General features: G+C 40.0%; 1 protein-coding gene across 1 annotated transcript in view; it reads right to left on the bottom strand.

Annotated features, from left to right (window-relative positions):
- Positions 1 to 16,180: 16,180 nt before the first annotated feature.
- CCDC34 (coiled-coil domain containing 34) overlaps positions 16,181 to 23,465 on the bottom strand; it is a 79,252-nt gene continuing 71,967 nt past the window's right edge. Inside the window, exon 7 of the mRNA XM_061380980.1 lies at positions 16,181 to 16,425. Within this exon, the coding sequence (XP_061236964.1) occupies positions 16,360 to 16,425 (66 nt within the window). The 3' untranslated portion in view covers positions 16,181 to 16,359. The remainder of the gene's footprint in view (positions 16,426 to 23,465) is intronic.

The following is a 23,465-nucleotide window of genomic DNA, read 5'->3' on the forward strand; positions in this document are numbered from 1 at the left end:
CTTCCCTTGTTAGAACGGCAAAGGAATATGATGCAAATACAGGTTTCTGGAGGATAACTCTTGACTGCACTGCAAGACCCAATTCAGGTGACACCTCCTCCAGGAGGTTTCCGTGATTGCCTGCAGGGTAGTTCAGTAACCTTTCTGGGGTTCCTGTAAGCATGCAAACTACAGTTATTTTATTTTTATGAGCCTTTCCTATTGGTCTATGATCCTCCTGACTGTTGAGACAGTCACCTGCTCTTTTTTGTATCTCAAGCACATAGCACAGGTCCTGGCACATAGGAGACACTTGGTAAACATTTGATGAATGAATGAATGAATGAATGAAAATTATCTTTCAGGGAAATGTATATATATTTATATTTTAGCTAAATATATTTCCAAAGATGTAGATGTTTATTATTCTTTAAAAAAATTGATTCTCCTCATGTCCTGAAAACATTCAACAATCTCTCTAGAGATGCATATTTTTCTGATTTATGTGTTAAGTCTGTTTCAAAATTGCTAAGGTGTCGCAAGAGAAGTGTGGATGTACCTAGAGTCTATGACCTTACTCAGTGCAGTGTTTTCCCAGGCCTGGGGTGGTCTGCAGCCTCCTGGCTTCAGTTCTTCCTACGTGTCTTCCATCCAGTTCTGAGGAACGTTCTGTTTTGCCCTGTGCCCAAGGAGTGCTCTCCCCTATTGTGACAGCATGACAACCAGATGGTGCTTCCTCTGTGGGTGGCCACTCCAGGAAACCCTGGGAGTTTTTGCAAACTGATGCATTTATCCTGAAAGCAGCGTTTTGGCATCTTTGTATTCTCTCTGTTCCAAAAGGCAACTTTCACGCGAATGCCCTTCTTTAAAAAAATGGAACAAACCCAGGCACAGGTATAAATCCACCTGCCCCTGGCTGACCCTGCAGGCAACTTTGCTTCCCACTCATTAAAGGTTTCCCACTTATTAAAGGTGATGAACCGTCTGGTTTTCTCAGAAATCGCATCAAGATGTCTCAGTCACCCGACTTCTATTAAACCATGCCACGCTTCGTGCGCCAACGCCTGGCTGGAACCGTTCCTTTTCTGGAAAAAAAAAGAAAAGAAAAACCACATATACTCAGGAACTCAGTTCTTCTTAATTGGCCCCAGATGGGATGTGTTAGTATCCCTCCTCTCATTCCATCATAAATCCTTGTAATTAAATAACAAATACTTATTACTCTTGCGCACGCAGAAGCCAGAAGCAGCTTTTCTCAGCATAGGAAAACAAGGGGTGAGAGCTGAGAAGATAGGGATGAGCAAAGTGGTAGTTTTTTCACACTCAGGTGAAGCAGAAAGGTTATAGTTAAGGTGAGCACAGCAGGCTTGTCTGAGGAAGCTCCCTGATCTTAAGTTTCTGCTCTGTTGGTTGAGCAGAGAAAAGAAAGCTGCACGGTTAACAGCATAGACCTTGGTCAGACAGACCTTGCTTTGAATCCTATCTCTGCCACCGTGTAGTTGCTGTGTGAGGTGAGGCAAACCACCTAACCTCTCTGAACTCCAGTCTGCTCATCAACAGAATGATGAAAAGAATTCTTCCTACATCGCAGGGTTGTTACAAACATTTAAATAAGAAATCCGTTAGGCCATAGGCACAGTCTTCTCCAGCACTACAATTTCAAAGTATCAATTCTTTGAACTGGAGAAGATTCTTGAGAGTCCCTTGGACAGAAAGGAGATCAAACCAGTCCATCCTAAAAGAAATCAACCCTGAATATTCATTGGAAGGAACTGATGCTAAAGCAGAAGCTCCAGTACTTTGACCACCTGATGCAAAGAGCACACTCATTGGAAAAGATCCTGATGCTGGGAATGATTGAGGGCAAGAGGAGAAGAGGAGAGACAGAGGATGATATGGTTGGATGGTATCACTGACTCAACGAACATGAGTTTGAGCAAACTGAGGGAGATAGTGAAGGACACGGAAGCCTGGCGTGCCACAGTTCATGGGGTTGCAAAGAGTCAGGCACGACTTGGTGACTGAACAACAACAACAGTTGGCACAGTACTTGTGCCAACAATAGGCACAGTAGTTGAAACATAGTAACTATAATTAATCATCCCATGCAATAAAAGCTATTGTTATTATTATTTAAGGAAAACAGAACCAGTTCCATATAAAGAGGATATGGACGATTTTGTGAATCTGCACGAATTCACACGAAGTGAATTTGCAGTTCAGAGCCCACAGACCAAAATAGTTTCTCATCCATGGTCTTATCCTGATGCCTATCCCTCCCCACTAAAGAACCACCACCTAAGGGCCTTTTTAAGACATATGTGTGACTAGATTAAGAAATTATGAGGACTTTCCTGTGGTCCAGGGGTTAAGAATCTGCCTTCCAATGCAATCTCTGGTCAGAGAACTAAGATCCTACAAGCCACAGGGCAACTAAGCCTGTGTACCGCAACTACAGAGCCCATGTGCCGCAACCAAGACCCAAGACAGCCAAATAAATAAATATTCAAAAAATGTGAAGCTGAGGCAGGCAGATAAAGCAAGAGCTATTTTACACATTATAAAGGAGTTCTTAAGGGGACCAAAACTCATTAATTAATGGCCAGGGTCGCATTGGATAGAGCTGGCTGCTGAGAGAGAGGACAGGTAAATTTCGATGAGGGAAAAGGGCCAGAAAGAGGTAATGAATGGCTCAAGGCACAGAAAATACTGTAAAGGGGAAACTTAGGAGATTAAGTCACCTGTGGACCATACAATTAAAAGGGTAGAAAGGTGCTGAAAGGGGACTTGGAAGGGAAGACTGGAGTCCAACTTGGCCAAGATAAAAACTTTGCTTTAGGTGAGAACTCAAGAAAAGATAAATATTTTGGAAACTGGAGCCATTTCTAAGATTCCTATTGAATGATCTGATTGTGTAAAAATTCATGAGTAATCATGAATCCTCATCCTGTATTTCATTTCAGGCTTAAGTCAGGCTGCATTTAAGAAAGAAATGCAGGAAATCTTAAGCCCCTGTAGTGAAATGAACTGAAGTCCTGATAAGCGGTGCCCCGGTATACCGCAGCCCATCCAATCTCTGGACCTCGCCCGAAGTTTATTCCTCAAGTCAGGAGCTGGAGGCTACTCTTCTGCAGGAAGAACTGCCACAGGAAAAGAGAACTACCAAGCCCCCGGCCTGAACAATTCAGCTGCCCAACAATAGTATTGTGTTCATATTCTATTCAAGACAAAGGAATTATTCCCAGTGAGTAAAACTGGGTTAGTAGGTAAAAGCCATTGGGAGGTGACTTGATCCAATACCAGCAGAGGCATCTTAACAGTAAGAAATGTTCAAAGTCAGGCTACAAAGTATTATGATTCCCATCAACAAATGTGTCTCAAGCAGAGGCTGGCTTGTAGAAATTCAGATTTTAAAGTGGAAATTGGAATCAATGAATTTAAATGTCCCAGCTCTATAAAATAGAAGGTGTGGCCTCCAGTTACAACAAACTTACAGTTTAACCAAGAAAGGAGAAATTGTGGAACTGTTAGCAGATCCAGACTGAAGGTCTAAAAACTCAGGACAGTAATTCCTAAAAGGAGCTCTCTAGGGAATATTTAAGACAAACCTGAAATTCCTTCCCACCTGAAGAAAATTCATTCCTCTGCAGAAGCAATAATTAGACTGGACTCCTGGTAGTGAGGATAAAGATGAAGTACACATTTGATTCAGAGTCAGAGAAATTAGTCTACAAACTCTCAGGCAGTGCCCACCAGATTCTTACTTATATGAAGTACAGAGCCTACTGCTTGCCAATAGAAAAATAATAATAACCTTAGATAAACAGGAGCTTTGCCATCTCGTGAGAAAAATCAGATCCGCTTGGATTCTGTCTTCTGTGTTTGTGCACACTACGAATCTATTGTCAGTATTTGACTTTGCAAGAAATTAGAATTCCAAGTTGTGGCTTTCCAAACTTAAGTTTTAAGTCAGAAGATGGAATCTGTGACCTCATGATTTCTTAGGGGGGTTGAAATCATTACTTATTCATTCTTTATTTCTGACAGTGTCTAAGGAGTAGAAAAAGCATTCTTACCCCTCCTAAGATGCATCAGCTTGAAACAGGAGCTAGAGATAAAAGTTAACTAGGGCCTCGTTACTCAGCATGGTCCACAGAGCAGCAGCCTTGGTATCACCAGCTTCTCCCACCTTCATCCCCATCTCCAGGTCTGCTGAATCAGAATCTGCCTTGTACCACAGTCGATTTGTGAAATTTGAGAAGCCCTCAACTAAGGAACAGCAGTTTCCCAGGTGGCGCTAGTGGTAAAGAACCCGCCTGCCAGTGCAGGTAGACATAAGAGACGTGGGTTCAATCCCTGGGTGGGGAAGATCCCTTGGAGGAGGGCACAGCAACCCACCCCAGTATTCTTGGCTGGAGAATCCCATGGACAGAGAAGCCTGGCAGACTACAGTCCATGGGGTTGCACAGAGTCAGACATGACTGAAGGGACTTAACACGTTCTCATGCAACTAGGAAACAGTGATTCTGTTGCCCTCTTTCTGACCTTCACTATCTGAAAGCTTTAAGAAGAAACAGTGGCCTCTGGAAAACAAAAAAGGGAGAAAATTACTCCTATTGTAATCATTAATGGATAATTGATCAAGCCACTTATATTGTTATAGCAAATTTCCTACACTGCTAACATGGTACAGTTGTGCTTAAAGTGGGCTGGCAGAAACTGGTTTGTTCTGACCCAAATCAGCTGATTAGTCTCAGCTTGTTATTAGACTTCAGTGGAAAGGATAGAAAAACCTCCAACATGGGCTTCAACAAGGAAAGGCAGCTGTTTCTCATTCATTCTGCAATGAATGAGCCTATAACAGGGCTTCAGCCTTTATAACCTGCAGTCTCCTGCCTCCCAGTCAGCAGAGGGGGATGCCTTCTGGTGAGGGTTACCCCTGAGATGTCAAGAGTCACAGTGAGAGCTTGGATGTGCCAGCGGAGGGGAGCTTTTTAAGCCTTCAGGTAATAGAAGTATACAAAACAAAAGTAAAGTGTTTCCTAGAACCCTTCCTCAATTCCAAAAGGCCACGGGTTGCAGCCTTTAGGTCTAACAGAAGTTTTTCAGGAAGAATGATGAATACTCCTTATGTAAGTCACAGACATGCTCCCGTTTTTAAAACGTAAAGTTGGGGAAGTCAGAATTTGTAGGAATATATCTCAGAATCCAGAGGATGTAATAGACCAGTCCTTGACAATTTGATTGGCCAGGTTTGCTCATGGATATTAGTAAATCAGTCTTTAGATGGCTCCCTGCAAGTGTATATGGTGTTCATCATTTTCTGCAGGCATCTGTTTTGCTGTGAGACTGAAATACAACCCAAAGAACTGCTAAGAAAGAGAAATATCAAGACTCTACTTTCTCCAAAGAAATCTCGATTAAAAATTAGGTAAGTCTCAGAGTTTCACGCTCCTGCAAAACTTTGATTTTTGTGAACTAGGGTCTGAGTCTGGTCACGGTGATGAAGAAAGACCGGCTGACCATGGGTGTGTATGTGTGGGAATGGTCAGAAGCAGAGAGAGAAACTGAGGTCCTAAAAGGGAACAAAAATTGTCCCGCAAACACAGTGAGTCAATGAAATTCTGATTCCCTTAAGATGTAAGGTCCGTGTCTTTCCCTCTATCGTACCTCCTCCTTCAAGCCATACTAGGTTTTCTGGTGGCCAACACTCAAATTCCTTAAATGAGTATGAGTCCTCTCTCTCTCTAGCCCCAGCCTGGAGAAAAGCGCAATTAAGAACTGCAAGGAGTACCATCAGGAAATCCAGAGTCAGAGTTCTCAGTGCTGCCAAAGTTAGACAATGCACTTCCCCATCCTGCCTGTACAAAATCCTCAACCAGCCACCGCCACATGGCACAGAATGTACAATGAGTCACTTTGCTGCTCAGGGAAAAGCACTTTCTTCCTATGGCCCTTTTGAAAGTTTTCTACCTTTTTTTTTAAAAAAAAACTTTCCAATTGATTGTGGAAAACCTCTGTGTTTATGTAAAAACTTAATTTACAAAAGAAGAAGTCAGAAGGAAGAATCTTTAATGTTGAGCAGGGACTTCTGGCAGTCTGCTGGTTAAGACTTCGCCGACCAATGCAGGGGGTGTGGGTTCAGTCCCTCGTCGGGGAGCTAAGACCCCACATGCCTCTTGGCCAAAAAAGCAAAACATAAAATAAAAGCAATATTGTAACAAATCCAATAAAACTTAAAAGGTCCACCTCAAAAAAAAATCTTAAAAGTAGAAAGAAAAATATGTCACCATAAGCCCTGGTCACATTTGCTTTTATAGGCATTTATCTGCATTTTTAAAAAGAAAAGGAAAAATCTAAGTGGCTATTTATAAAGGGCAAAAGCTTTTGGAAGAATTCCTCATAGAGGTCTCAGGCTTTCCTGGAGACACATCACTGGTTTTTCTTTCCCCTGAATCCTAAAGCTCCCTCTAGTGACCAAGAACTCAACACCGTCTACAGGTGGGGGAGAATAAACGTTTCTCTAAAGCCTCTTGCTTGCTCTTGATTTCACCTGGAAGTTTCTATGGCAGTTTATACATGCATCTCATCATTTGCCAAGAAATGGGAGGAACTATACATGTTCTTTCCCCCCGTTTAATAGATAAGTAAACTGAGGCTCAAGACTTGTACAAGGTCCTTGGCTGATAATAAGAGGACTTGGGCTCCAATTCCAGTTTCCTGGGTTCTGCTGCTCTCCTCGCGTTCTGGAACAATTGTGTAAACTTATACATGAATATTCTCCTAGAAAGCACTCACGGAAACACTTTCAGGGATTTATAGCAGTGATTCTAGACTGCCTGGATCCTTTGAGAACCTGATGTGAGCTATGGGCCCATACCTACACATTTTTCCATACAACATCAAGAAATCTCTGGACCACCCTGAAGGGTATCCACTGACCTTCTAGGACCCCAAGGACCCCACGTTAAGAAGCCATCGACATTACCTGGGTATAATCTTGAGCTATCGAGAACTCAAGGAGTATGAACTTTGACGTTCTTGACTCTTTCCCTTCATTGTTTTCCATGCTCATCCAGTTATCACTTCAGCACTGTTCAGAGTATTTAAGAGGATTGAAAAAAATTTGCTAACATTTAAGGAAAAGCCTGCGGATGCTGCCATCAATGCATTCTAACATTCCCACAGGCATGCCTGGGATTAGTGGCAAACTGAGATGTTTCTAGGAAAGTAGCAATTTGAAAGCATTTTTTTTTTTTTTTAATATAAGAGCATACCACAGTCTTACCGGCTGGCTCTGTGGAGAGTCTAAACAAGCAACATGGTAAATACATGAAGAGCTTTTGTCAGTGAACAAAAACCAGTACTGCCTCCAAATTATTAACTCTTTTCATCCTGGCATTTCTAATGACTTTGGAGAAGGCTGAATGAACAGTGATGGTTTTCGTGTTCACTTAAGTCTTTCCACTTAAGCTCCAGGAGGGTGGAGACCATGTCTCTATTGATCATATTCCCAACATCCAACATGGCCCCAACCTCATACACACTCAGCAGATAGTTATTGAATGAATACATGAGTGGTCCTCATTGAGTCAGTCCCTCTGGGAAACTGCTCATTTCCCTCCCTAATGAATCAGTGGCCTCTGGTGTCCTGAGACATTCCCTAGAACACTCCACACAGGCAACCTCAGGCTCCAGATACTTGGCTGCTCTTAGGAAAATTCTGTTCTCTATTCTGAGACCTACACCCACAGGCTAGACTGGGCTACAGACAAACCTAAGCAATAATAACAGCTTCCCACCTTAACCCTTCTAGAAAAGGTGTCACAGTTTTTAATCAGCACTTCTATATGTAATATCCATAAAATATTAGGTTTGATGTGCTAATTGCTTGTTATTAATATGCATTAAAACAAAAGCAAAACTATTAAAATGAAAAAACCTTTGCATTAAAACAAACTCATAACTATTACAGTCTTAAAAATGACTCTACCTTTGTACTCAAGAAAATTGCCTTCAAGTGTCATCAGTTGCATAGCTGCTCCACTTTGTGCAAGACCATCCTAAGCCTTCACTGCCCTCCCCAGCCCTTCTACACAAACCTCCCCTTTCATTCCCAGAAGGCTCCCCCACCTCCTACTTTCTTAAAAAGGGTCCATCAGACTTGAATTCCATCAAGCATCTCCTCGGACCTTCCCACTCCACACACACCCCTGAGATCACACTGTCCGCTCTCATCCTTGCTTCTTCCTGCTTTGCTCCCAGAGGAGGAGTCGCCCTTCTTTCTGCCCACTTGTGTGCCGAAGCCCATCCCAATGCATTGCCTCAAGGATCTTACCCACAGATTACCTTCACTTTTGCTAATATCTAAATTATTCTAATTTGTGAAGTGCAGCATGTGTTCAGAAGCACATAAGCATATCTCTTCAGGTTAAACAGTAAAATACAAGAATGTGTGTGCTTTATCACTCGGGTTAACAGAGTACCTAGTACCTTCAAACATGTGCTGTGTCTCCATTATCTCTCTCTGCCATTCAAGAGTCCGCTCTGGCTTTTCTTTTTATGGTTTTAATGCCTACCTGTGTGTGTATGTATGTAGACTTAAGCAACGTATTACTTAAGTTTTGCTTAGGTTTAAATTTTATGTAAATAGAACCATACTAATTTATATTCTGTGACTCACTTCTTGTATTCAATATTCTGTTGAGATGTACCCATTTTGGTGTGCATAGTGATAGCTCTTTATTTTTGCTTCTTGTTTATTTCATGACTAATCTTCAAGCTTCCTTCATTTTTATTTCTGAGGAATATTCCATCACATGCCTAATCTACAGTTTATTGCATCTCTGTTGTTGGACATCTGAGCTGTTTTCAGATATTGTTTTTATTGTGTTATTATAAGCAATACTATTTAGACATTCTTGTGATTGCGTCCTATCACATATTAAGTATCTTTTTAGTGGCTTTCAAAAAATTTTAACATGACTCCTAAAAAAGACATTTTATAACATACCCTGAAATAATTAATGGAATAAAAATCCCTACTATGAGCAATCCAAGAAATCCACAAAGCGATCCATAACCTATCAGCAACGCATTCTGATTATTTCTATTCTGTTCTGTTTAATTCTGTCATATTCTCTAGGTTTCTTTTTGTTTGTTTGTTTTAAAAGAACTGGTTCACCCACCAATGTGATCTGAGCTTGATCAAGAAAAATTAAAACTGCATTATGACATACACCTAGGAGTAACTGCTGGGTTGCAAAGCACGTACAGGTTTCAACTTTCCTATGTAATGATAAACCATGTTCCAATGGCACTTTCTCAGTTTATAGACCAGTAGGACATGTAATACATTGTTCCCTGCCCTTCCTAATTTGGTGACAAGTGTATTTTTAAAAAATGTTTTCTAACTTCATGGTAGCTCATTGTGGTTTTATTTTGCATTTCCAAGATAACTAATGAGACACAGCATATTTTCCTATACCAGTTGACAATTTGTGTTTCTTCTTCCATGAAATGCCAGTTTATATATTTTGGTGAGTTTTCTATTAGGATTTTTTGCTGTCATTCAGTCGCTCAGTCATGTCTGACTCTTTGCCACCCCATGGACTGCAGCACACCAGGCTTCACTGTCCTTCACAGGCTCCTGGAGCTTGCTCAAACTCATGTCCATTGAGTCGGTGATGCCATCCAACCATCTTGTCCTCTGGCATCCCCTTTTCCTCCTGCCTTCAATCTTTCCCGGCATCAGGGTCTTTTCTAATGAGTCAACTCTTCTCATCAGGTGGCCAAAATATTGTAGCTTCAGCATCAGTCCTTCCAATGAATATCCAGGGTTAATTTCCTTGCAGTCCAAGGGACTCACAAGAGTCTTCTACAACACCACAGTTTAAAAGCATCAATTCTTCTCCATTCAGCCTTCTTTATGGTTCAACTCTCACATCCATACATGACTGTTGGAAAAACTATAGCTTTGACTAGATGGACCTTTGTTGGCAAAGTAATGTCTCTGCTTTTTAATATGCTGTCTAAGTTGTTCATAGCTTTTCTTCCAAGGAGCAAGCGTCTTTTAATTTCATGGGTGCAGTCACCAGCTGCAGTCATTTTGGAGCCCAAGAAAATAGTCTGTCATTGTTTCCATTGTTTCCTCATCTATTTGTCATGAAAAGATGGGACTGGAAGCCATGATCTTAGTTTTTTGAATGTTGAGTTTTAAGCCAGCTTTTTCACTCTCCTCTTTCACCTTCATCAAGAGGCTCTTTAGTTCCTCTTTGCTCTCTGCCATAAGGGTGGTATCATCTGCATATCTGAGATTATTGATAGTTCTCCCACAATCTTGATTCCAGCATGTGCTTCATCCAGCCCAGTATTTCCCACTGATGTCAAATAAGCAGGGTGACAATATACAGCCTTGACGTACTCCTTTCCCAATTTGGAACCAGTCTGTTGCATGTCCAGTTCTAATTGTTGCTTCTTGACCTACATACAGAAGTCTCAGGAGATAGGTAGAGTGGTCTGGTATTTCCATCTCTTTAAGAATTTTCCACAGTTTGTTGTGATCCACACAAAGGCTTTAGTGTAGTCAATGAAACAGAAGTAGATGTTTTAGAGTGTATCTATTAGGATACCTATACCTTATATAGTCCCTATATTTTTGAGGTGCTGATCATTTGTTGGAGATGAGTTCACAATATCATCTCCCACTCCATGGCTTGTCTTTTGACTTTCTTTAATGTGTGTTTTTTGTTGAACCAAAGTTATGTGATATACTTGAATCTATCAATCTTTTCCTTTATGATCTGCATTTTTAATGTCTTAAGATTTCCTTCTGTATCAAGAAATTGTATAAAATTACATAGGCTTCTAAACATTCTATTCACAGTTAAGTCTTTTATCACTAAAAGCTGATTTTCAGCATGGTACAAGGCAGTGAACCCATTTTAATTTCTTAATCTTCATGAATTGTACCATCGACATGCATTGAATTGTTGATCTTTTACTCAGCAGTCTGCAATGATTTCATCAAGAATCAAACTTGCATGCATGATTGGTTTGTTTCTAGAGTCTATTCTGACCCACGGATCTGTTTATACAGTATCTTGATCATTAGAGCTTTAGTCCTAAATCTGGTAAGGCAAGCCCTGCCACATCTTTTTCTTTATAAGTTTCTAATCTATTTTGGAACTTGTTTCTCTTCCACATCATTTTCGACTTGCTGTTTCAGCTTTCTCATAAAACCCATTTGGATTTTGATTGGAATTATATTGAATCTACCAATAAATCTGGAGTAACCTGGCAACTTTACAGCTCTGAGTTTTTCTATTCAAGATTATGGTATATCTCTCCCTTCACATAGGTTGTCTTTAATGATATTCGATAGTGTTTTACCATTTCCTCCATGAAAGGGTTTATATTCCTTAGAAGTGTATACTTTATGTTGACATTATAAAAAGGCAACTAACTGATCACTGCTGAGTAATTAGAAATGTATCTGGCTTTCCTATATTGACACCATATTCAGCCACTTTGCCTTACTCTCATTAAGTAAAATGATTTCTGTAGAAACTTTTAGAATTATTTAAAATCAGTAACGATCCTTTTTCTTTCTAGTCTTTGTAATCGTTATTTCTTTTTCCTATTTTCCCTACTGGCCTGGATATGCAATGGATTCAGGTGCTAGTCAACCTCGGTTTTCTTCCTAATCTTAAGGAAATACTTTTAACATTCCATCATAAAATGCTTTTGCTTTAATGTTTTTGTAGTTGCCCTTATCAAATTGTTTCTTTCTGTAGTAAGAGTTATTATTTCAGCTGTCATGTCTGATGATCCTTATTTGTGGCTCATCTTTTCCGTGTGTGTGTGTGTGTGTGTGTGTGTGTTTTATCTTAAGATACTACTGAAGCATAGTTGAGATCAACTAAACTGCACATATTTAAGATGTACAATTTGATCGATTTTGACATATGTATAAGTTGACCCTGAACAGCACAGGGGTTCAGGTGCTGACCTTCCACTCAGTTGAAAAACACCAATAACTTATAGTTGACTCTCCATGTCCATGGTTCCTCATCTGTGGATTTAACCAATCATGCATTGGTGTAGTACTATAGAATTTACTGTTGGAAAAACAAATGGATCCATGCAGGTTCAAGTTCAAGGGTCCACTGTATACATCTGTGAAGCATCATCACAATCAAAATGGTGAACACATCCATTACCTCCACCCCCAGATTTTCTTCTGAATCTTTGTGAATCCTCCCTCAAAACTTCCCTGCCAGGCTTCCCTGGTGGCACAGTGGATAAGAAGCCACCTGCCAGTGCAGGGGACATGGGTTGGACCCCTGGTCCAGGGAGATCTCACATGCCATGGAGCAACAAAGCCTGTACGCCACAACTACTGAACCTGTGCTCTAGAGCCCATGCGCTGCAGCTACTGAAGCCCACAGGCCGCGAGCCTGTGCTCTGCAACAAGAGAAGCCTGTGCCCTGCAACTACAGAGTAGCCCTTGGGCAGCAATGAAGACCCAATGCAACCACAAATTTAAAAAATAAATTATAAAAAAAAATCTTCCCTGCCAATTCACACCCCTATCTCCAAACAACCACTTATTTTTGTCAGTAATGATTAGCTTGCATTTCCTAGAAGTTTGCATAAATGAAATTGTACTGTGTGTATTCTTTTGGGTCTGGCTCCATTCGCTCGGTATATTGTGACGCATCCACAGTGTACATCTATAATGTATTCTCCTTTTATTACTGAGGGGTGTTCCATTGTATGATACACCACACTTATTTATTATACAATGATGGACATTGATTTATTTCCAGGTTTTGACTATTAAATCTTCCTTAGTCTTCTTCTGGGGTGCAATTATAATAAGTTACTTGGAAACTATTTGATTCTGTTGGTCTTGCTTTTGAGTTTTGCTTTGTGAGACTACAAAAGCATTCATTCTTGGACTAATTGTGTCCAAGTTTTCTAATTGTGCCCATTTTTGTGTCCAGTTTTACAGAGGCAAAACTCTTCTGAGTACCTTCCCAGATGGCTAGGATTACAAGGCTTGGACTCTGGTGGAATCAGGAAGTATTATCAGCACTAGGTGAGCCTTGGGGACTGTATCCCCTAATCATTGTAGGTGGCTCTTTCCCCAGCATCAGTTAGTTTGCTCACAGGCACGCACTAATCAGTACTTATCTGAAAACTTTAGGACTCTCTGCAGACCTCCAGAGTCCTCCTTCTGCACAGCTCTCCCCTCTTCTGGGCTTCCCTGATGGCTCAGTGGGTAAAGAATCCTCCTGCAACACAGGAGATGCAGGTTTGATCCCTGGGTCGTGAAGATCCCCTGAAGGAAATGGCAACCCACTGCTGTATTCTTGCCTGGAAAATCCCAGAGGAGCCTGGTGGGCTATGGTCCGAAGAGTTGCGAAGAGTTGGACGTGACTGAGCGACTAACCACTCCCCCCTCTAGTATGCTGCCATGTGATGTCCGTCACCTTGACCTCCCCAGACCTCCAGTTCTACCTCCTCACCCCAAGCCAACCACTGCCCTCACCCTGGGTTCACATCCATGTACCTAGGCCGGGCATTGGTTTCTGGCAGTAATTGAAGCAAACACAGGGCTTAGCTAGCTTGTTTCCCATCTACTGGAGATCACTGTCTTTCACTGACTAATTCCAAAGTCTGGAAAACTGTTGTTTCTTTTTTTTTTCCTATTTTTTTTTCAGTTATTCAGATGGGAGACTATCTCAGGCCCCCGTTACTCCATCTTGACCAGAAGCAAAAGTCTTGAATTGGTGTCCTTATGTATTTTCTGACTTGTAACTGTGAGCTGCAAATTTTCCCTAGAACTTTGGGAGTTGATTTAGGGCTGATTTCCTTCAGAAAGGAGTTACATTGCTTTTGTGAGCAACTTGGAAAACACTACAAGTTAAGGACTATTTTAAAATTAACTTCTTCGAGTTGTGCAAACAGGTATGTACTCACAAATTCTCAGGGTGGTATTATCCACTTCCACTCAATGCAACTGTCGAGAGAAGAAAGAAAATACCTCTTTGTACATGGCAAGATTCATCTTCTGCTCACTCACACAGAGTTTTCGCCTTTGGTGTCTACATCTACACATGTTTCTTCTGGGAATGCTGCATGGGCAGGACCTAGATGTCCTGCCCTGTGCCCCACATCCCACGCAGCCATCAAAACAGAAACCCTGGTATCACCAAGGTTCAGAAAACCTCAAGACAAAAGCCAGAATTGGGGCAGGTTTATCAGCCAGAGTTCCTCCTTTCATGTTGTTTCAGGTGCTTGTAGGTTCCCCCCAGTTTCATGTCAGTTCAGCAGTTTCTTTTGAAAATTTTCAGTCTTGAATTTTAGCTATTTCAGTTTCAGAATGTCTATTCTGACATGCCGATGGACTCAGGACATCTCCAGTAAAATTGATCTTTTGCAAATCAACTAAATGATGACCTCCACCTACCAAATCCAGTAGACATTTTGATTTATGATCTTACTTAACCAATGTGTAATAGCTGGCACTTCTGATCATTCTCTGATCATTCTCTCTTCTTTGGCTTCTTTTATGTCATTTCTCCTAATTCTGTTTCTGCCTCCCAATCATTCCTTCTCATTGGATCCTCTTCCTCTGTTTATTTAATACCCTGCAAAGGTTTTTTTTTTTTTTTTCCCTGGTTTTTCTCCTTGTGGCATCATCTTTTGCCAAGCCTCATGAACCATATGCCATATACCAGGTGTCAAGCCCAGAACCACACTTCCTCTCTTCCTCCCTTGTAAGTAAAAGCCCCATTTTTATCTGGTACTATACTGCTCAGAATGACTTATTTCTCAGTCTTCCTAGCATTTAAACAGAGCTATGTGACTAAGTGATGACCCATGATGTACAAGTGTTGCCTGGCATTTCCAGAAAAACTTCTTGAAGGAAACCAACGTAGGGGTTTATCTCTGTGCTTTGGTCTTTTCTCCATCTTCAGTCTTGAAACATGGGCATAATGATGACTGGAGACCAGCATCCATCTTGGAACAAGAGGTGACTTTGAGGTTGGAAGCTATGTAGCAAGAGAATAGAGTGGAAAGGTAGGGGCGTAGGTCCCTACTGACCCCGTGGAGCCATACCAGCATAAACCATCCACCTCTGGACTCCTTCTAGAGGACAGAAGTAACCCTCTGTGTTTAATCCTCTGTTATCCTGGAGCACAAGGGGATTGTTACTTGTACTACAGAAGTGCTAAGTGATACTTCTGCCAGCTCTGAAATCTCAGTCACCCTAAATTCTTTTCTTGACTTTCACATCAGACACATTCTGCTGATTCTGACCCCTAAATATCTCTCAAATCTTCCCTTACTTTTCCTTTTATACTACCCAAGTCTGACTTCTAAAGACTCAATGTTTACACGGTGACTATTTTTTTTTAATTAATTCTTATTGCAATATATTTGTTTTCAATTGTGTTTCTACTGTACAGTAAAATGAATCAGCCACACATATACACATATCCCCTCCCTTTTGGACTTGCTTCCCATTCAGGTCACCACAGAGCATTAAGTAGAGTTCCCCATACTGGATAGTATGTTCTCATTAGTTACCTATTTTATACATGGTGTCAATAGTGTCTGCAGAGTGACAATTGAAATAAATTTTCTAAAACATAAGCCTCTTGTCTCGGAACCATTTAAAACCTACACAAGTTGATTATCTATGAAATAAAGTCTAACCCCCTTAGCATTGCTTCCTTAGCCCTTCACAGTCAGACACCTACCTTCTTTTACTTCCCTTCCCCTTCAGACTTGACTGCCAATAATATATTCTATGGTAGATTCTTGTTTGTTAAATATACCAAGTGGCTCCATGCCTTTATGCCTTTGTCCACATTGTACATGTGGGATGTCTTTCCTCTTTTCCTCACCTGCCTACCTTTTTTTCTTTTAATTTCCAATTTGCATATAAGCTCATTCAGCTGCTATTCTTTGATGCTTGCCTCCTTCTTCCCCATTTCTTCCTCTCTGCCATCTCTACATCTTGCATATATTTCTGTCACTACATTATTATGCCATAATTTTTTGCTTATGTTTTTACCTTCTATACAAGGAGTCCTGAGGATAGAAAAAATACCCTACTGATCTCTGTAAGCCCAGCAAACAGAACAGTGAAATTCCAAGCTTATAATATTGGTCTAAAACTACACACTGAAGAAATGAAGCTGTTTTATGAAAATTCATAGGAATTGATAATTAAAGCATGATAATTATGAATTCTCAAGAAAACATGTTTTCTCTAAAAACTGAAGTGCTGGGTCATGGTGTTTTTAATGTCGTTGATACAGACAAAAATCACCACTAAGTTGAGTATGGGGCTTCCCTGGTGGCTCACTGGTAAAGAATCCGCCACCATTGCAGGAGACATGGGTTCAATCCCTGGATTAGGAAGATCCCCTGGAAAAAGAAATGGAAACCCACGTCAGTATTCTTGCCTGGAAAATCCCATGGACAGAGGAATGTGGTGGGCTACCGTCTATGGGGTTACAAAACAGTTGGACACAACTTAGCAAATAACAGCAGTAAGATAAGTAAGGTAAAAGCATCTACCTAGAGGAGGTGTTGAATGAATTCTGTGAGCTATGATCATAAAAGATTAGCAAGGTGCTCGGAACACAATAAATGTCCATTGGCTTTAGCTATCATGATTGTGATTATTTTTGATGTGCAATTCTGTCATACGGCATCAAAAAAATTGTCAGTGTTCGAGAAATCTTCATTGGTTAGGAAGACATTTAAGACACTTAATGTGACTGTTGGGAAATTAGTTTCAAAAATGTAAAAAATAGGGACTTTCCTTCCTAAAGAGAGTATATGACATAGCTTCTTGAAGTGGTAGTTATTGTTTGGAAATAAGAAGTATTTTGCATGAGACCATTTTGTTGTTGAAATCGAAGCCCTAAAACTAGTTCTGTGACCCACCTTTATTTTTCAACCTGCATGAGAAGCCAAAACGCTGAATCAACTTTAAGAACTCAAACCATATTTCCAAGAAGTTGAGCTTGGGTGTTTGCTTGAGTTTTATATAAATGTATGTATAAACAAAGCAATGTTTTAGCAGGATATGGGAGTAGTGTGCGTGGGAATTTAAACAACAGACACATTGTCTAGGTTTTTTCTGGTATGAGAGATTAAAGGAATGATCATAGGTTCACACATACTGCCTGTTTGTGCAGTAATTATGCTTTACAATTGGTTCTGGTTTCTCCATTAATGCCAAAGATTCTTTTTTAGAATGTGATAAACCTTTCTGGCTCCAGTGTACCAGTTCCAAACATTCCTTGGACTTTTTATGCTTAATGATGGAGTTTTAAAAGCTATACTTTGTATAGCTTTGTATGTGTGTGTGTTGGCTGAGGAGACAGAAAAGGAAAAGAGAAAATGGGTTGCAGAGGACTGACTATATTTTAAAAAGCAACTCACATGGCAGTCATTCATGATCAAAAACGGTAGATTTAAAAAAAAACATACAAAAGAAAAACAGTCCCCAAACATAATTTTAAGATACTTATTAAACTCATTTAGACGACAACAAAATCTAGTTACACACAAACATGTGGATGCCTGTGTAGGTCTGATTGTTATTCTCCCTACTTTGCCTAGGTTTATCCGTTTGACTGTCTCCTATGAGGAAAAAGTAGCAGCAATTGTTTCAACGTATCATTTGCAACAGGATTGAAATTGACTTTGCTCAAAATTAATTTACTTTTTTTTATTTCATTCTGATGCCTAGGTTTAGATTACCCTAAATAGGCCCCATGAATTTTGTAGTTTTCTTACTCTTGTCCTTCTCCAATATAAAGGCATCATGATAAATGGAAAATATTACTGATATTCTGATTCACAGCCAACATTTCCCTTTCTCTAGGTACCAATAACAGTATTTCAGTGCCTATCATATGTTAAGAGTTATGATAGGTATTTTGAAACCCAGTTCAACTATTAACTAGCAAGGTAGTTTCTCTACACTAATGCTTTCTTGAGCATAAAACTGGAGATAATAAAAGTGCTTGCATAAGGAGTTGTATAAATTAACATAAAGTGCTTAGAATAAAGCCTGGTACGTGGTAAACACTCAGTAAATGTTCATCATTATTATTTACTACTATTTATATTCATCTTAAAACCACCTTTAGAAGTAGAAATTATAATCCCATTTTATAGATAAATACATTGAGGCTCAGAAGCTAAGAAATGTGCTCAGTTACTCAGCTGATAAGCCTCAAGGCTGGAATCTGAAATCATTTCTGCATTCCTTTGAAGCCCGTGTTCCACATTATGCTGCCTTGCTCCCTCAATCTAACATTTTATTCTCGCCTTTGGCATACAGTCATAACCCTTCTGTGCCTTAGTTTCCTCATCTGAGGAACAGCAGATATAATAGTGCCTACTTCCCAAGGTTTAGACTAAGCCCTCAGCGAATATTACTACTCTGACATTTGTCCCGGTGATGACATTCCTTTATAAAACTTAGGCTAACTTGAGACTTTCTATGCAAAGTTAAGGAAAAACACATAATTGGTTACACAGTAAAGTGATGGCCAATTTTAACCTCATCTTTTACTCAGTGACATGATCATTATGCTAAAAGTCCTTTTAATCTGCTTAACATTTTATTCCTAAATTTCTCTTTGAACCTCTCTTGGAAGAACCCTAACATCTTTATGTAAGAATAACAGACTCGAACCACCTGAAACAACAAGAGTGGAGACTTTTTTAAAGGGGATCTGTTTGTTCTGGAATACCATGAAAGAAGGCAGCTAATTCAGCAGATTACTAGCTTCAAAGCAGTTCATTTTGACCAGCTTGGAAGCCCAAACACCTCATGGTCAGCATACAAATGTGAATTTAACGACTAGTTTGACAAGTGCACTATAAAAGCTGTATGAAAGAGAAAAGAAGACAGTGAGGGGCCAGGGAATGAGTGAAAGCTTCGTTTTGACGGGAGTCTAGTTTACGATTGCTAACTTGTTATTTCAACAGCCAGAGTTCATGCATTCTGCTGTCTAGTCTGGATTAAGCTGTTACTGCTGGTTGGATTCTTTTTTTTCTCCCCCTGAAACATGACTTCATCTTTTTTTCTTAAATGGCTAAAAGTATTTCAAATGACATTCTAAAACCCAGAGGACCAAACAGGGCATTCTTCAGAAATAGGCTTGTCAGAACTAAAACTTGTAAACACAAAAATGAAACTGCTATAAGAAATTAAGTACCAAATTTTTCATCAAAGAATTACTTATCATATGTGGCATCATCAGCTCTTGATTATACATGTTAGTGGAGGGGACCAGTGGCCCAGATAATCAAGAAATCATTTATTTGATTTTGGAATGTGGTGCCTTTTTTTTTCTTTTTTTTTCCGGATCTTGGGTATATCTGGAGTTCTCAGGATTAGAAATGGAAACAAGTGAGGAGGTCACCCTGTTTAACTCAAGGAACCAGGAAAAGCCACCCAGATTCTCGACCTTGAACTTGTCTCCAGCTTTGCTTTCAGTTCTACCAGAAGTTAAGATTTCTTTGCCAGACTACCAACTTTCCCTTTTTCAGCCTACAATGTTTCTGGCTTATATTTTTTGTTAAGTGAAGGAGAAAATACTGTTTAGGAGTGGAAAAACTTCCCTTTCTAGTGCTAATAGGAAGACCATATGATGTATGAAATAAGAAAAAAAGGTACTGAATGATCTGAAATGGGTTACTGCATTCTGTACCCTCACTTTTCTTCCTGCACAAGCTGATTCTAATGAAGGTGAAATGCGATCCAGGGACAAAGCCCTTAGCCTAATCTTTACGTATTCAGTTCTGTATAAATGACAGCTCCATTTTATTGACTTGAGGTTGAAGGGAGCTTTACTTCTCCTAAATCATATGGCGAATTATCAATCCATAAGAGAAGAATTAAATATAATCCTACAGGAAAAATGTAAACATTTTTGCAGAATAAATGAAAGGCACCATCGCTCTACTAGTGAAACATTTACAAGTGATGTACTTTAAAACTGCAAGATGTCAAAAGGTCACAAGGGAGGAAAACATTGTAATGCAGATGAAAAACACCAGAAAACTCCTGGTTTTTTCAAACAAAAAGCCGTCTCTGCTGCTTGTAGTTATTTCCTTTTATTATCCTAAATGTAACAAACTTGTTTCATTTTAATTACTTGCTACAGAAAGTAATGTACTGTGTCACTTCTGTTTGGTGATCATTTCATTATACTGCTGGATTATTTATTAATGGTTTATTAATTCCCTGACATAAACATCTGCATTATCTGAATGCAATACCTCTCCTTAAGTCATCCCAGAACTTGTTCACAATAGCAATAAATGATGCAGAGTTTTAAAAATATATAAATTGGAAGGTGTCATGCAGTAATACTTCAATTGCATTTTCTGCTTTTGGAAGAGAAAGTAGCATTTAATAATCTAATTATGTCCTAGGCAGTAACTTGTGTTGATCATAGACAGTGGTATTTTTTGATGATTTTATTGTTTCACCTCAGTAATTCTCAGGTTAGTCAGGATTTGTTATGCTTCTAGGATATTAATTCCATGCCATTAAAACTATACAACATCTGTAATGTTCATTTGTAGATTCATGCCAAAAGATTAACTTCCCAAGTATCAAATTGAAATGATCATTCATTAACAATGTGGTTTCATTGTGTATTATCCCTGTATCCAACTTAAGTTCAACTTCAAAATCAACCTGAATTATTCCAAATGAAGGTATTAGCTTCTTACCAAGCATTCCCAGAGGTTCTCAAAATTTACAGTACGGAACACTGGAGTGGGTTACCATTTCCTTCTCCAGGGGATCTTCCCAACCCAGGGATCGAACCCAGGTCTCCTGCATTGTAGGCAGACGCTTTTACTATCTGAGCCACCAGGGAAGTCAGCACATAATACTCCAGGAGAGCTTTTTTAAAATGCAGATTCCTGGGTTCAACCATCAGACTATATTGGTATATACATTCAAGGGTGGGGATTAAGGGTCTCTGTTTTAACCAACACCATAGACAATTCTCATTAAGATGGTTTGCAACACATTTTTAGAATCACCAACTTATACATCTATTACTTGTGAAAAAGAACTTAGTTGCCATACCTATAATACAAAACTGTTTTTCAACTTGCTGTTTATTAATCCTAAGGGTAAGTACTACACTGAAATGAATTTAAACACTCTGAAACTTGTTCAACTTAATACTGAGAAGTTAGCCATGCTTAAAGAGACTTTACTTCGTGAGTCACTGCTTCAAATATTTATTACATATGCTCTGCACTGAAGCATATAAAAAATAAACAAAACTAGATTCTGTTCAGCAGGGCTTTCTAATCTAGTTAGGGAGGTGAGATACAACCATAAATTACTTAGAGCGCATGATTAAATGGCAAATAAGGGGAATTCAGAGGGGTACTGGGAGTGATTGAAGTGGGGAAAAAAGCCCTTCCCATGAGTAGCAGGGAGGAGAGAGGGTGGTAACACAGACCATGAGGTTAAAGAAAGTCAGAGGAGTGACTATACATTGGAGTGATTATACTCTTGCACTGCTAGAAACACATGACATCTCTGCAATGCATATTTTGCTTCAGAGTTTAGAGATGCCAACCATAATTAAACCCAGATGCACACATCCAGTCATCCAGTCGCTGCTTACTGTAAAAGGGGAAAAGCTCTAGGCCCAACTTTAAATTTTCTCAAACTGCCCAATTTTTTAATGTCAAAGAAGAAAATAAAAACCCTCATCCTTAATCAATATTTATCCGAGAATGAACAACATTGAGGAAGAAAAGGCCAAGAAGTTTAGTGTAGAGGCAAGTTTTTAAGAAAAATTAAAAGTTTTCATCAATTCAAGTTTTGTGCAAAGAATGTGTAAGAATGGAGGGGAGATGAATATATCCAGCCCCAGGATATAGACCAGAAAAGGTAAATGCAGAAGTCAGTGGGGGCAATGTGAGAACGCAAATCAGTGAAGCAGGCCAGGGTGGGAAGCAACAGGCAGTGTGAAGACCTTTGGCTGAAATAACCCTAGTGTCCGTAGAAAATATCAAAAAAATATATTCATTTGAACAAAACCCTAGACACCAATGTTCTTGGCAGCACTACTCATAATATTGTAGTCAAAAGGTTAGAAACAAGCAAGTGTCCATAACAACATAGAGTGGATAAACAAAACCTGGTAGGTCCACACAGTGTAGCATTATTCAGCCAGAAAAAGGAAAGGAGCACTGTTGTATGCTGTAAGACTGAGCAACCTTGCAGAAGTATACTATGCAAAAAAAGCCAGGTATAAAAGGCCATGTATGACATCATTCCATTTATATGAAATGTCCAGAGCAGGTACATGCAAGAGGACAGAAAGCAGATTTGCAGATGCTGGGGGAAGCAAGAGATGGGGAGTGACTGCTTAACTGGAAAAGTTATACTATGGGGGGGATAAAAAGTTATTTTGGAAATAGAGGCGGTGGTTGCACCATTATGAATTTGGCACACTGTAAATATACTAAAAGAAACTGAATTGTTCACTTTGAAATGATTACTTTTGTCATGTGAGTTTCATCTCTATTTTGAAAGACTTGTATACAACCATAGGCTTCCCTGGTGGCTCAGATGGTAAAAAATCCGCCTGCAATGCAGGAGACCTGGGTTCGATCCCTGGGTTGGAAAGATCTCCTGGAGGAGGGCATGGCAACCCATTCCAGTATTCTTGCCTGGAGAATCCCCATGGACAGAGGAGCCTGGTGGGCTACAGTCCACGGGGTCGCAAGGAGATGGACATGACTGAGAGACTAAGCACAGCACAGTATACAACCACAACAACAACCCAGGAACAGTGGCGTATCTCATAATAGGCATCTAACTCCGGTTCAGTTCAGTTCAGTTGCCCAGTCGTGTCCGACTCTTTGCGACCCCATGAATCGCAGCACACCAGGCCTCCCTGTCTATCACCATCTCCCGGAGTTCACTCAGACTCATGTCCATCAAGTCGGTGATGCCATCCAGCCATCTCATCCTCTGTCGTCCCCTTCTCCTCCTGCCCCTAATCCCTCCCAGCATCAGAGTCTTTTCCAATGAGTCAACTCTTCACATGAGGTGGCCAAAGTACTGGAGTTTCAGCTTTAGCATCATTCCTTCCAAAGAAATCCCAGGGCTGATCTCCTTCAGAATGGACTGGTTGGATCTCCTTGCAGTCCAAGGGACTCTCAAGAGTCTTCTCCAACACCACAGTTCAAAAGCATCAATTCTTTGGTGCTCAGCTTTTTTCACAGTCCAACTCTCACATCCATACATGACCACTGGAAAAACCAATCTAACTCTTAGTCCTTGCCAAATGCTGCCATGTCACAAAGTCTTCTTGGTGTTGTCAGATCTTACCATTTGAAAAATAATAGAAACTCAGACTTTCATATAAAAACTCACTATTTTAAATATTGGCAAC

This window comes from Bos javanicus, chromosome 15 (genome assembly GCF_032452875.1).
Source record: "Bos javanicus breed banteng chromosome 15, ARS-OSU_banteng_1.0, whole genome shotgun sequence".
In the NCBI taxonomy this organism is placed as follows: domain Eukaryota; kingdom Metazoa; phylum Chordata; class Mammalia; order Artiodactyla; family Bovidae; genus Bos; species Bos javanicus.